At 54.4% G+C, this 13,245-nt stretch overlaps 1 protein-coding gene across 1 annotated transcript in view; it reads right to left on the reverse strand.

Annotated features, from left to right (window-relative positions):
* Window positions 1-2,167: 2,167 nt before the first annotated feature.
* LOC123346788 (E3 ubiquitin-protein ligase TRIM39-like) overlaps window positions 2,168-13,245 on the reverse strand; it is an 81,213-nt gene continuing 70,135 nt past the window's right edge. Inside the window, exon 4 of the mRNA XM_044984248.1 lies at window positions 2,168-2,923. Within this exon, the coding sequence (XP_044840183.1) occupies window positions 2,366-2,923 (558 nt within the window). The 3' untranslated portion in view covers window positions 2,168-2,365. The remainder of the gene's footprint in view (window positions 2,924-13,245) is intronic.

Consider the following 13,245-nt stretch of genomic DNA (forward strand, 5'->3'; position numbering starts at 1 on the left):
AGTACTCCTTCCTAGGCAGTCATTTCCTATTTTGTATGTGTGCAACTGATTGTTCCTTCCTAAATAGAGTACTTTGCATTTCTCCTTATTGAATTTCATCCTATTTACTTTAGACCATTTCTCCAGTTTGTCCAGATCATTTTGAATTTTAATCCTATCCTCCAAAGCACTTGCAACCCCTCCCAGCTTGGTAGGACAACTCCCACCTTTTCATGCTCTCTGTATCTGTATATATATCTCCTCACTATATGTTCCATTCTATGCATCCAAAGAAGTGAGCTGTAGCCCACAAAAGCTTATGCTCAAATACATTTGTTAGTCTCTAAGGTGCCACAAGTACTCCTGTTCTTTTTGCAAAAAACAGTAATAAAGACACTTGGTGGAGGTTCCCTGGCAGACTGCCTGCTGCTTAATTCATGCAGAGGTCTGCCAGCCAGGGGTTGCAGGAACTGATGGGGGAGCCCATTCATAGTTAAGACATTTTAAAATGAACATCGCCTGCAATCTCTTCATGATACTTCATGGTGTAAATTATGAGTGACAACACATTTTTATGTCTTGTCAGTTGCAAACATATTTTCTCATGTAATGACACAATAACGTTGGATAAGAAACCACAGTAATTGCACATAATTCAGTGAGAAATAGGGAAAGGAACGCAAATATTTCTGAAGGAAATTTTAGGGGAAAATTATCTACTTTTAGATTAGAATTTCTCTGTGTTAAAAACTAGGAAAAACACATAGCTTCAGCAGCCATGCCACCTAGATACCAGCAGACTGGATAAAAACACAAATCACTCCATCAAAAGATAATTTTAGGGTATTTATTTTCAAATAATCAAGATTAGTTTAGGGCATACTGCCATGAATGGCATATTGTGAATAAATCTTCAAAACTGAATTATTACTTTGAAAATGTTCATAATGCATTACATTTAAACCAAAAAGTAGTCCTAGCAATGCCATGTGATGTGCCTCCCCTCATACTCTGCTCAGCTAGCTCTTCAAGAATTAGGTTCAATGGTTAATTTGAAGGAATTAGACTAATCAGTCACTATTTTTACAGAGCATTCCAGAAAGTGGTGGAGAGAACCCAGAGGAATTGTGCTGAATTTCCTGGAGCAACTTTATTTTCTTTGTACTCTAAACCTCACATGAAAACAAAAATATCACCCTTTCAACTGATTTATGGCCAAAACAAAAGGTTTCCCAATAAAGCTTCACCCAATTTCATGTTATGTGTCATTAAGTGCCAGTGTCTTTAATACAATTAAGTTAATTTGTGATGATTCAGTAAAGGAATACAACCCCGTCTCTGTTTCTTTACCAAAATATATTTTTTGTGTCCTTATAATCAAGAACATGAAGAGCCCAGCAGTACATTGAAATCAACAGTGGACACTGACAGTACATTGCCTGCAAATAATATTTCTAAAGAAAAAAACCTAAAAAATGGAGATTGTAGAAGGGATTCCTGTCTATAGGAAGACAGCATTTGAGGTTGGGGATCTTATTTTGTTAACTGATGTGAGAAAAAGAAAGGAAGAGTCATAACTTGATTACTGATTATATGTAGCTAGACAGTTAAAAATAACATAAATTAATGCTGACATAAGCTCAAAGAATATTATATAATCGTGTGTGAGTTAACTTAAATATATTGCTTAATTAATTCTATCATTTTTTCACCGATTAATTTTCAAAGGTGTAGTGCAGGAGGTGGGTGTACATGCCCTGCCTGCCAGAGAGAAACAGTCAAGAGAATAAAAGGGGGGAGGCGGCGCGAGAGAGACAGCAGCTGCACATGTACACTGTAACTGAACAATCCAGTCTGACAATTTATGTTTATTTTGTTCAGATAAATATTTTGGATTTCTTGAAATTCCACAGTTGAAATACAAATGATGTTATTTAGAGAAAATAAACTTCAATATAGATTTGAGGGAAGAATAAAAAAATGTAAATAATTCCATTTCTAAAAATATGTTTAAATGCTTGTTTTTGAAATGCTGTTGAAATGTAAATGAAAAGATTCTTGTATTTACACCTTGTTACAATAATATTTTCTAAATTAAAATAATCTTTTTTCTTTCATAGTTTACATTGTGATTTCACAGGAGTAGAAAATTCTGACAGGATTGAATGACCTCATCCACCACCACCTGCTACCCCTGGGGTAGGGGATGGGGAAAGGTGAGGGCTAGGGGTTGCCAGGTGTCTGGTTTTTGACTGGAACCTCCAGTTGAAAAGGGAAATTGGCAGCGTCTGGTCAGCACAAAAAGTCCAGTTGCCAGCAGTAACTGCCCCCCACTGGGGGCGGGAAGAGCAGCAGGGCTGGGAGGGGCCAGTCTGTGCCACGGGTGTCACCGTAATGGACAGAGACTCCCTCCGGCCTGAGCTGGGACTGGGCTGATTATCAGGGGAGCTGCGTTTTTACTCCCAAGATTGTAACCAGGATAGAAATAAGGGCGAAGCGTCCCGGAGAAGGTGCCAGTGAAAGTGAAGAGATGGGACCTGTCAGTCATATTGTAAAACGAGACCTCGCCCGCCTCATAGTCCAGGAAAATCCCCACCCGGCTGGGCCTGACGCTCACGGAAAGGGGGGTTGAGGGGGAGGTGCAAGCCTTGTATTCCCCACCCCTGAGCCACACGACCCAGTATCCATCCTCAGGTGTGGGTGTGATCCACCCCTTCCTGCTCACAGATTCCCTACAAACCCCCAGGTGCCACTCAATCTTGTCTCGCACCTCCACCTCCCAGTAACGCCTCCCACCCATGAACCCCTCAGTGCCCAGGACACAGAAACAACGATCAAATCTCTCAGGGTTGTCAGGCAGATCCTGTCGTTTGTCTCCATGTCTCACACGTTTCCGATCCTCAGACACGACGAGGTTGGGATGAGCCGTATCTGGATCCAGAGTCACGTCCACTGGGGAGAGAGTCACAGAGTCAGGGCCGGGGCAGGGGCTGGTCACTGGCATCAAAGGGATATTAACCTGCATCCCCATTAATCACTCCAGGGGAGAGGGAGTTGCTTGAGGGGAGTCAGGACCCATCTGTCAGGATGGTGTGTGTGGGGGGGGTGTCAGTGGGGATCAGGGACGAGAGGGCCGCAGAGGGACGGGAAGGAGCAGAGACGAGTGAGAGGAGGGGCAGGCACAAGAGCAATGGGGGGCAAGGGAACAAGCAGGCACCAGGAATATGGGGGAAGGGAGGGAAGGGCAGGTTCCCGGCGGGGGGAGGGGAGGAGTGGGCACCAAGAAGAAAGGGACAGACCCAAGAGGGCACAGGGAAGCAAAGGAAGGGGCAGGTAGCAGGGGGCAACGGAGTGTAAGGGAATGGGGGGGCTCCAAGGGGCAGGGGAAATGAGGAGAAGAGTGGACTCCAGAGGGGCAGATGGGAGTCGAGGGGAGGGACAGGTACAAGGGGTGCGAGGATGAGGAGTGGTGCAGGCACCAAGGGGACAAAGTGAGGCAGGAACCTGGAGAGAGGAGGTAGCTAGAGCAGAGGCGGTTACTGGAGATCAGAACAGGGTGAGGAGAGGAGCAGGTGTCAAGGGGACAGGGTGGGGTGATCAGAGGGGCTGGTGCCAGGGAGCTTAGGGGGAAGAGGGGGGGTGGGCACCAGGCAGTAGAGGGTTGGTGAGGGGAGGGTCTGGTGCCTAGGGGGAGAGAGGGGAGAGGTTGGCACCAGGGGGCCAAAGGGGAGCAGGAGAAGAGGCAGGCACTGGGGCACAGAGGGGGGCGGAGGGAAGGGGATTGCACCAGTGGACACAAGGGGTGAATGGAAGGGCAGGCACTAGGGATGCAGAGGGGTTGAAAAAGGAGGGGTTGGCACCGGGGGCTAGAGGGGAGCAAGGGAAGGGACATGAGGTGGGCAAAGGAGGGGACAGGGGAAGGCGCAGGTGACTAGGGGACAAAGGCGGTGAGGGGTGGGGCAGGCACTAGAGGGAAATGGGGGGAGTGAGGGGAGCGGTGGGAACCAAGAGGGAGATGGTGGGCAGGGGCAGACCCCAGGAGGGTTGGGGGTAGTTGAGCAGAGGGGCAGATGGAAGGAGGGCAGGGGGGCAAGAGTGGGGGATGAAGGAACAGGTGAGCACAAGGGGACAGAGAGAGGAGTGTGGAAAAGGGCAGGCCCTGGAAGGACAGAGGGGTGTGAAGGCAGATGTGGGCACCGGGGGGGGGGGGGGGAGGGGCGAGGGAACATGAGGGGAGGAGCAGGACCCAGAGGGTAGAAGGAGAGAGGGAAGCGGCAGGCACCAGAGGCAGGGGGTGAGGGAAGGAGATTGTGCCAGGGGGCAAGTGGATGGGAGGGGGTCGGTGTAGGAGCAGGAAGAGGCGGGTACTGGGGGGACACTGGTGAGGTGTGGGATGGGGCAGGCACCAGGGCCAAAAAGGGGCAAGGGGAGAGGAAGCCATGAGGGGGTAGAGAGGACAAGGGAAGGGGTGGGTGTCAAAGGGGCAGGAAGTGGGGCAGGTGCCAGGGGGACAAAAGAGGAGGGAAAGGAAGGGGCAGGAAAAAGGAGGGAAAGGAGGGAGGGTAGGAGTGGATGCCAGGGCAGAGGAGAGGGGGGTCCAGTGGAGCAGAGGTGGGTGGGCACCAGGCAGGAAGGGGGCAAAGGGAGGGGCAGGTGCCAGGGGGGCTGAAGGGGGTTGAGCAGGGGGCAGACAAAAGGAGGGCAGGGGGAAGGGGCTGGCACCAGTGGGGCAGAGGGAGGGGTGAGTAGACGAGAGGACTCCAGAGGGGCAAAGGGGATCAGAATGGGTCTAGAAAAGAGGTGGGCATAGGAAGGTGAGGGGTGGAGTGGGAATTGGGGGCAAGGGCAGTGGCAGGACAAGGGGGTAGATGGTGGCAACGGGAGGGTGGGAGACATGGGATCAAAGGGGGAAAAGGGAGAGGTGGATGCCAGGTGGTCAGGCCTGCTAATGGGGGTTGGGGGCAAAGGGGGCAATTGCCCAGGGGTCCTGGGGGGGTTACCTGGACAATTGCCCCCTTTGCCTGGAGGGCAGGTGCCAAGAGGTCAGGGGGACAAAGGGAGGGGGAGTTCTAGATGGGCAGAGGTGGATGGAGGGCAGGGGCATGTGCCAGGGAGATAAAGCGGGGGGAGAGGGGCAGGGGACAAGGGAAGCAGAAAGGGGTTGAAAGGAGGGGGTGGAGGATAGAGGCAGGGGCCAGGTGATCACAGGGGTGAGGGAAGGGTAAGGGAGGGGCAGTGCCATGGGTGTAGAGAGATGACATGGGGGGCAGGCCCCAGGGAATGTCTGTTGATCTGGGGCCATGTGTGGTTGGTTTGTTACTAAGAGCAGGTCCTTGCCATCCCCCCACACAGGACAAAGACACAATAATCAGATAATCAAATCTCTCAGGATTGTCAGGCAGATCCTGACATCTGTCTCTGCATCTCAACATGTTTCTGATCCTCACACAGGATCCTTCCCGCTCCATCTGGGAGAAGCTGCACTGGGGGCCAGTCCCAGTTCATACCCATGCAGCGTGTCTGCACTAGCGTTTTGCATGGGGGCACCGACATGCCTGAGATGCTGCTGTGCCAGGAGCCGTAACCCCTCCCCTCACTGGGGTTATGGATCAATAATTACAGGGTCACTGGGCCAGGGGAGCTGGACTCTGGACTCCCAAGTGGGGGCCCAACCCACCAGGCTGTAGAGTCATTCTCACTCCCAAGCTTTGGCCCATGGCAGTGTTTAGACACGGGGGGCGTCAAAGGAGAGACTGAGGGAGCCCCACATCAGACACCCCAGAGCTGAGCGGTTCCAGCCCTCATGTGAGGGGTGGAGACCCACATTCCAATTCCTGCACCACATCACACGGGGGGATTTAACCTGGGGCTTCCAGCTGAGGGCCCAGCCACTGGGCTAAAGGCCAGAAGGGAAGTGGTGGCACCTTTTTCTGTTCATTGAAACTAGTCAGCAAATTCGACATAGATTCGCAAATAGTTTCAGTCGACCTGAAATACAATTTTTCAGCAAACAAACTATTTGCACCCAAATTCCACCCAGCTCCACTGCAAACCTGTCTGAGCAACTCAGGAGCCCAAATCCCAGTAACTTGCAATGAGTGACTGTCAACATCCCAGCAATGCTGAGTTACGGGCAGGCCAGACTAAGGACATCAGCTATGAAACACTCCAGAATTATTTAATTTACCCTAGATAGAAAAATTCCACCTGGGCTCCTGATCTCACCCCACAAATCAGGCTGAAAATGGAGACTCAGCTCCACCCTGAATTCTCTGCCCAAAGTGATTTGTCCAATGGACTCTGCCAGCGGCACAGACCCTCTGCAGCTGCACCTGGGCATATCTCAGAGCAGATAATGGTCACAGAGACTGTCTCAGAGCCCCAGGGGCTCAGGAGTCTCCATCTAATGACTGCGCCAGCCACCCCCCTCAATCTCATTAACTGGTCCTGGGAACTTTCACACCCAGACTCTGGAGACACTTTGGGTTCATCTACACAGACCTGCAGCAGCCAGGGCCGCCCAGAGGATTCAGGAGGCCTGGGGCAAAGCAATTTCAGGGGCCCCTTCCGTAAAAAAAATTGCAATATTATACAATGCTATATTCTCATGGGGGCCCCTGTGGGGCCCGGTCCAAATTGCCCCACTTGCTCCGTACCCACAGGTGGCCCTGGGAAAAATAAGACTTCTGCATCTTGGCACAAACCCAGTTTTGAGAAAAATTCTTTTCAAGGTATCACTGGTTCTCAGCATCAGCTAGTGCTAAAAGGCACTAAAGCTCATTAAAAGGGTTGGACAAATTTTTTTCATCAAAACTTTTTCTGGATCGAAAACTAGGGGTTTTTAAAAAGCAGAAAAAAATCACGGACAATGTCTGCTTTCCTTCAAAATTTGTTGTAGTTTTTTTAATTGAAAAGCTGAAATTAGTCTGCCAAAACCTGAATATAGTTTGGGGTTTCAGAAGTGTGTGGCCAAATATTTGCTGCTTGCTGTGTTTGATTGTTTAAACTCCACGAACTCAGCATTTGAGCTTGATCCAGAATCTGGGATGAGCCTATGTTGTGAAAACTGAAATGCTCAAAATAGCACATGCATGTGAATGAACACAGGGTGCTAAAATTAAATTAACCCGGATGTCTCAAATTGGGGTCAGGACCCCTCAGGGCATCACAAGGTTATTACTGGGGGTCGTGAGCTGTCAGCCTCCACCTCAAACCCTGCTTTGCCTCCAGCATTTATAATAGTGTTAAATATATAAAGAAATGTTTTTAATTTATAAGGGGGTCGCACTCAGAGGTTTGCTATGTGAAAGCGGTCACCAGTATTAAGAGTTTGAGAACCACTGAATTAACCCCTCTGAAGCCTCAGTGAATGCAGGGGAGGGTGGTCTCCCTTGGTAGGGTTGGGAAGGAGCTAGGTCATGTAGGATATTGCTCTTCTCATGTGATCCCTCCCCCAGTGGGTAATTTTAAATGAAGCTACCCTCCCCTGACATGAATCTCCCTATGGCACTGAAATTAAATATAGACTATAATTTGGCATTTGAGAAGTGAAAGGGATGGTAGCCCTAATGGAAAAGCTAACAGCTTGGCTCTTCTGCAAGCCTCAAACTGCTGAATGAGCTTTAGGGTAGGGAAGGCTGTGCCTCCCAAACAGCCTGGCCCTGCCCCCATCCCACCCCCACCCACTTCCTGCCCCCCAACTGCCTGCTCCCCTCAGAATCCCCAACCCATCCTGCTCCTTGTCCCCTCACTGTCCCTCAGAGACCCCACTCCCAACCACCACACGGGGACCCCACCCCTGCACCCTGTCCCCTGACTGTCCTGACCCCTATCCACCCCCCTGCTGAGTCCTGACAGACCCCACGAACACCCACAATCCAACCCCCTGCCAATTCCCTGTCCCCTGACTGCCCCACCCTCTGCCCCCTCCCTGTGCCCTGACAGTCCCTGGGACTTCCTGCCCTTTAGCCAACCACCCCGGCCCCAGCCCCAGCTCCTTACCCCCAGCTCCCCCTCACCCGGAGCCTCAGCGCATCCAGCAGCGACCCTCGACAGCTGCAGCGTGTCTCCGGCAGGGCCCCTGAGCTCCGCCCCGCTCAGAGCCGCATGGTCAGGGGGCGAGCTTGCAGCCCTGCCCCCTGACCACGCAGCTCTGGCTCTGCAGGGATGCTCCTGGATGGGCTGTGGCTCCGGGAGAGAGGTGGAGACGAGATCTGGCTCAGGCCGCAGAGGGAGCCTCGGCCGTTCTTGTGGGGGCCGCTGCGGAGCCCGGGGCCTGGGGCAAATTGCCCCACTTCCACCCCCCCTGGCCGGCCCTGGCAGCAGCGAGTCTCAGAACTGGGTGGACAGATTCAGGCTTGCGGGGATCCCTCTCTGGCACTAAAAATAGCCGTGTAGACATTCAGGCTCCGGCTGGAGCTCAGGTTCTGAAGCCCAGGGTGGAGCCAGGTTTGCCCCTCACAGCACACATGGGAACATTGTCTGTGTCCATGTCCCCTTTACCCCCATTCCTGGGATGGGGAACAGCACCCCCAGGGCCCCTCCCTTCACCCCCCAGGGCAGGGGAGTGAGAGCCCTCAGCCTCCTGTGCAGTGGGGCCTCCCCACCAATTCCTGAGTCAGTGTGAAAGAGTCTTCATCCAGAGAGCTCTGCACACTCAGCAAATACACAGATGTGCATAGGCGCTGGAGCACCCACAGGAAAAAAATGTTGGGTGCTGAGCACCCACTAGTAGCCCCGCCAATCAGCTCCTCCCACTCCCTCCAAGCACTGCCCGCCAGCCGCGATCAGCTGTTCAATGGCCTGCAGGAGGCACTGGGGTGACGGGGAGGAGTAACAGCAGGATGCACTTGGGGGAGGGGGTGGAACAGGGTGGGAAGAGGCAGGGTGGGGGTGGGGCCTTGGAGGAAGGGATGGAGTAGGGCTGGGGCCTGGGCCAGTGCGGGGGCCGGGCACCCCCTTGCATATTAGAAAGTTTGTGCCTCTGGGATCAGGAACTGGGATGGTCTCTCCCCAGGAGTGACTGAAGATCCCTAAAAGTAGAAGGGCCACCGGAACCCGAACTGTGGCTGTGCCCACCCGTGCCGCCCCTTCCTCCCAAGTTCCTGCCCCTGCACCACCCCTTCTCCCCAAGCACTCGCTCTCCTACCACCCCTTTCCCCTGTGCTGCCCCTTCCCCCCAAGGCCCCACCCCCACTCCAATCTTTCACCCCAAGATCCTGCCTCCGCACTGTCCTCACACCACCCCTTCTCCCTGCTCTGCCTCTTCTCCCCAAGACCCTGCCTCCCCAGTCTCTTCTTTCTAACTCTAACCCTTACAGATGGCAAAAAGTGAGAGACCAAGCCCTCTCACTTTTAAAAGTGATGGGGCCATGGCCCCCTGTCACCCCTCTTCTGGTACCCCTTACTCACCCTCTCCCACCTCAGGAGGAGAAGGTGCCTTGAGGCAGTGTCAGTGAGCTCAGTGCTGGGGGTATGAGTGGAATTTTACACCCCAGCTGCTCGAGCTCTGTGGTGATGGGGAGGAGCAAAGGTGTGAGGACGTCAGCGTGACATGTGAGCCCCCCACTGTCCTGCCAACATGACTCAGCCCTGACACCTGCTGGAACCTCTCTCTGGAGAGGAATCATACCTGTGGCCCATTCAGGCCTTGGCCTCCCTGTGGAGGTGGCTGCTGAGGCTGCCGTTAAGGTGAGTTATGATGTGAGCTCCTGGCCGCTGAGAACTGGACTCTCAGCCTGGGCTGAGATCGGTGACTAGGGAGTGAAAGACCCCAGCTGCCTTCACTGCCCCCCTGAACCAGCTGGTTTCCCCCCCCTCCGCAGTGCGATAGCGATGCTCACACTTGATGACACCCACAGTGCCCCAGCAAGCAGGGTGAGGGCCTGTCCAAGGAGCAATGGACACAATCTGCAGCAAGGAAGACTTAGGCTGGACCTGAACTAATTTCTGGCACCACTCCAGAGCCTGCACCCCCAGCCAGAACCCTCACCCCCTACTGCATCCCAACCCCCAATTTTGTGAGCATCTGTGGCCCACGATACAATTTCCATGCCCAGATATGACCCTCGGGCCAAAATGTTTGCCCACCCCTGATCTAGGCCCTGCCCCAGGAGTAGGCAACCTCATGAGGTCCCTTCCAGCCCTGCATTGCTATGATTCTAGGTTACAGCTGTTCTGGGACTGGGCCCAGGGGGCTCTAAGCGTGGCATGTGGCACGTGGGGGAGTTAACAGAGTTAGTGACCATGGTAGCTCAGTGTCCCTGCCAGGGACCTGGGCTGGCACGTGTCTGGCTGCCTGTACCCGGCTCGGCTGGGTGTTACTGTACAGGATGTGGGTTGGCACCTGTCCAGGTTTTCCCAGGATTATCGCTTTGTTCAGGTCGCTGTCCTGGGAAATCTGTGAGTCTGTCCAGGATATTACAAGTCCTGGGTGTGTCAGTGGCTGTAGCGGAGGAGCTGCAGGGTGTCAGTGCCTGCACAGAGGGAGCTCTGGCCATGGGCGACAGGTTTGTAGAAATTTTGGTGGTGCCCAGAACCCACCCCCACCCAAACTCTGCCCTGCCCAAACTCCACCCCCTACCTGCCCAAGGCTCTGGGAGGGAGTTTGGGTGGAGGAGGAGGTCTGGGGTGCAGGCACTGGGAGGGAGTTTGGGGATGGGAGCGGGTGCAGGGGTGGGGCTGGGTTTGGTGTGGGGCTGGGGATGAGAGGTTTGGAGTGTGGGAGGGGGCTCAGGGCTATGGCAGAGGGGTGAGGTGTGGGGTGAGGGCTGTGGGATAAGGCTGGGGGATGAGGGGTTCATGATGCAGGAGGGGGCTCAGGGCAGACGGTTAGGGTGTGGGGGGGTGAGGGCTCTGGCTCTGGCTGGGGATGAGGGGTTTGGAGCGTGGGAGGGGCTCAGGGCGAGAGCAGGTGTGTGGGGGGTGAGGGCTCTGGCTCTGGCTGGGGCTGGGGATGAGGGGTTTCGGGTGCTGGAGGAGCTCAGGGCTAAGGCAGAGGGTTGGAGTACTGGGGGATGAGGGCTCTGGGTGGGACTGGGGATAAGGCGTTTGGGGTGTTGGAGGGGCTCAGGACTAGGGTAGAGGGTTAAGGGTGCGGTGTGGGGGTGAAAGCTCTGAGTGGGGGTGTGGGTTCTGGGTTGGTGCAGGGCTGGGGATGAGTTTGGGGTGCAGGCAGGCTGCTCCATGACAGGAGCCAGAGAGGAGGACTCCCCTAGCCTTTTCCCTGTTGGCAGCAGCAAGCTCTGGGGGAGGAGCCCCCCTTTCCCACCCCCCCAGCAGCACACTCACCCGCACCACTGTCACTGCATGTACCCCTAGGAACCCTGTCAGGTCCAGGAATCTCCCTTGCCTCCCCTGTGGTGGGTGCCGGGGGGGGCTGCCAGCACATGTGTACCTCCTCCCTTGCTGTTGCCCCTGACTGTAGCCTCACTGGGGGTGGGGGATGGGGCTGCCTCCTTGCCCAGCATGGGGCAGGAGCGGTGACTTGGGGGTGGGGGGGCTGTGCTGGTGGAGGGTCCTGCCGGAAAAGGGAAGGGTCTGAGGTGGAAGTGCAGACTCAGTCAGTCTGCCCTGGCAGTTAATGTGGGGGGCACTAGGACCCTGTGGCAGCAGTTCTGCAGGGAGGCAGCATGGAGCTGCACAGAAGAGGCATGGATGCTCTACTCCCTCTGGGGCCGGGGACATTCACGGGGCCAGCAAGAGGGGGCCGGGGGACACTCGGGGGAGGTGCAGGGGGGCGGCAGGTGGAGCCGGGGGGGAGACCTGTCCTCAAACATTGGTGGAGCTGGGCAATATTGCTGGTGCCCGGGCACCACGTGGGTATATAACTCACCGCCCAGGTCCAGAGTGTCTGGGAGCCGTGGGGATGGGGAAGCTTGGGAACAGTGAGTGAGATGGGGAGCTTGGGGCCAGCAGAGGCCATTTACACCACACAGGTACCGGCTCTGGGGGTCACCGCCAGAGGGCAGTGGGGTATATTTAGTGCCATGTCCTACTTGGTGAGGTTGGTGCCTGGGGCAGCCAAAGGAACAAGAGCCTGCAGGGGCTGGTACTCTCTCCCGGGGATGGGATGGGGACACAGTGCTCTGGGTGAGGGGACAGGTGGTGTATGTGGAGCAGAGGTGGTGACCCTAACAGGACCCCTAATGATGTTTGTGTAACTGTCCTGGACTCCCTCCTCCCTCCCAGCTCTGTGTGGTAGGACACCCTGGGGTGCATGGACCCCTGGGCCAGTGCTGCTGTAATGTGTGCACCAAGCCCCTGGAGCTGGGGATGCCGGGGAGCTGCCCAGACTCTCCCAGCATGCACCATGGCGCACACACAGTCAGGCAGCAAGCTGGGAGCAAACACACACACACACAACACAGCCATGGCTGTCAGGCAGAAAAGCTGCCGTGTGGGCACAATTTGTTGTAACTGGGTCAGGGGTCTGTCACAAGCTGGTTATAAAAACCTGCCTGCCTTTGCAGTGGGGACAGGGCCTTCCTCCCCCAAAATCCAGGGGGACATTGAACAGCTCCCGTCTGGGCATGTTACACTAGAAGGAAATTGTGAGCTAGATCCTGCTGCTGGGAAGGGAGAGCTTGGCAGTTCAGTTCAATTATGGCCAGATAAGAATGTGCATCCTGCAGAGCCCAGGTACCCCCTGCAAAAGTGACACCAGGGGGCAGCATTTCATCACTAATCAGCCCTTTCCCAAAGGGAGGCTGTCCCTGCTCTGCAATGAACCTGGGTTTTGTCTGCCCCTTTCCATCCACCCCAGTGATATTGCTGTTTCTAGCCTATTGAATTTCATAGGAAAATGCTCTGTGCAGGGAAAGGAGCAGAGAGCTCCCAGGGGGATGTGGGTCTCACCATGGATAAAACATCAGCGGTATGTACAGTACCTGCATAGAGCTGGGCGCTTCTCCACCCTGCAACCAAACATAGACAGAGGGGTGAGAACACCCCTGAACACCGACACGCTGAGCAGGAGACAATGTCACACAGGGTGATACTGGGGGGAATGGAACTTACTGAACTCAGCCTGGAGTTTGTCTAAAAATAAAACACAGAGAAATGAGTGAATACCACAACCCCTGAGCAACAAAGGAATCAGCAAGGGGAGAAATACAATAACCCCACCCGCTACCTGGCCAGGTGCAGGAGGTTGTTAGAGTTAAACAGGGATCCCTCGGAAAATGGAAAATATTAACCCTGTGAAGCCAGCAGAAAGCAGGATACAGTACACTGAGTGAAGTGCAGGATGGGAATTAAGAGGCTAAA

The sequence above is a fragment of the Mauremys mutica genome, chromosome 12, assembly GCF_020497125.1.
Source record: "Mauremys mutica isolate MM-2020 ecotype Southern chromosome 12, ASM2049712v1, whole genome shotgun sequence".
Lineage (NCBI taxonomy): Eukaryota > Metazoa > Chordata > Testudines > Geoemydidae > Mauremys > Mauremys mutica.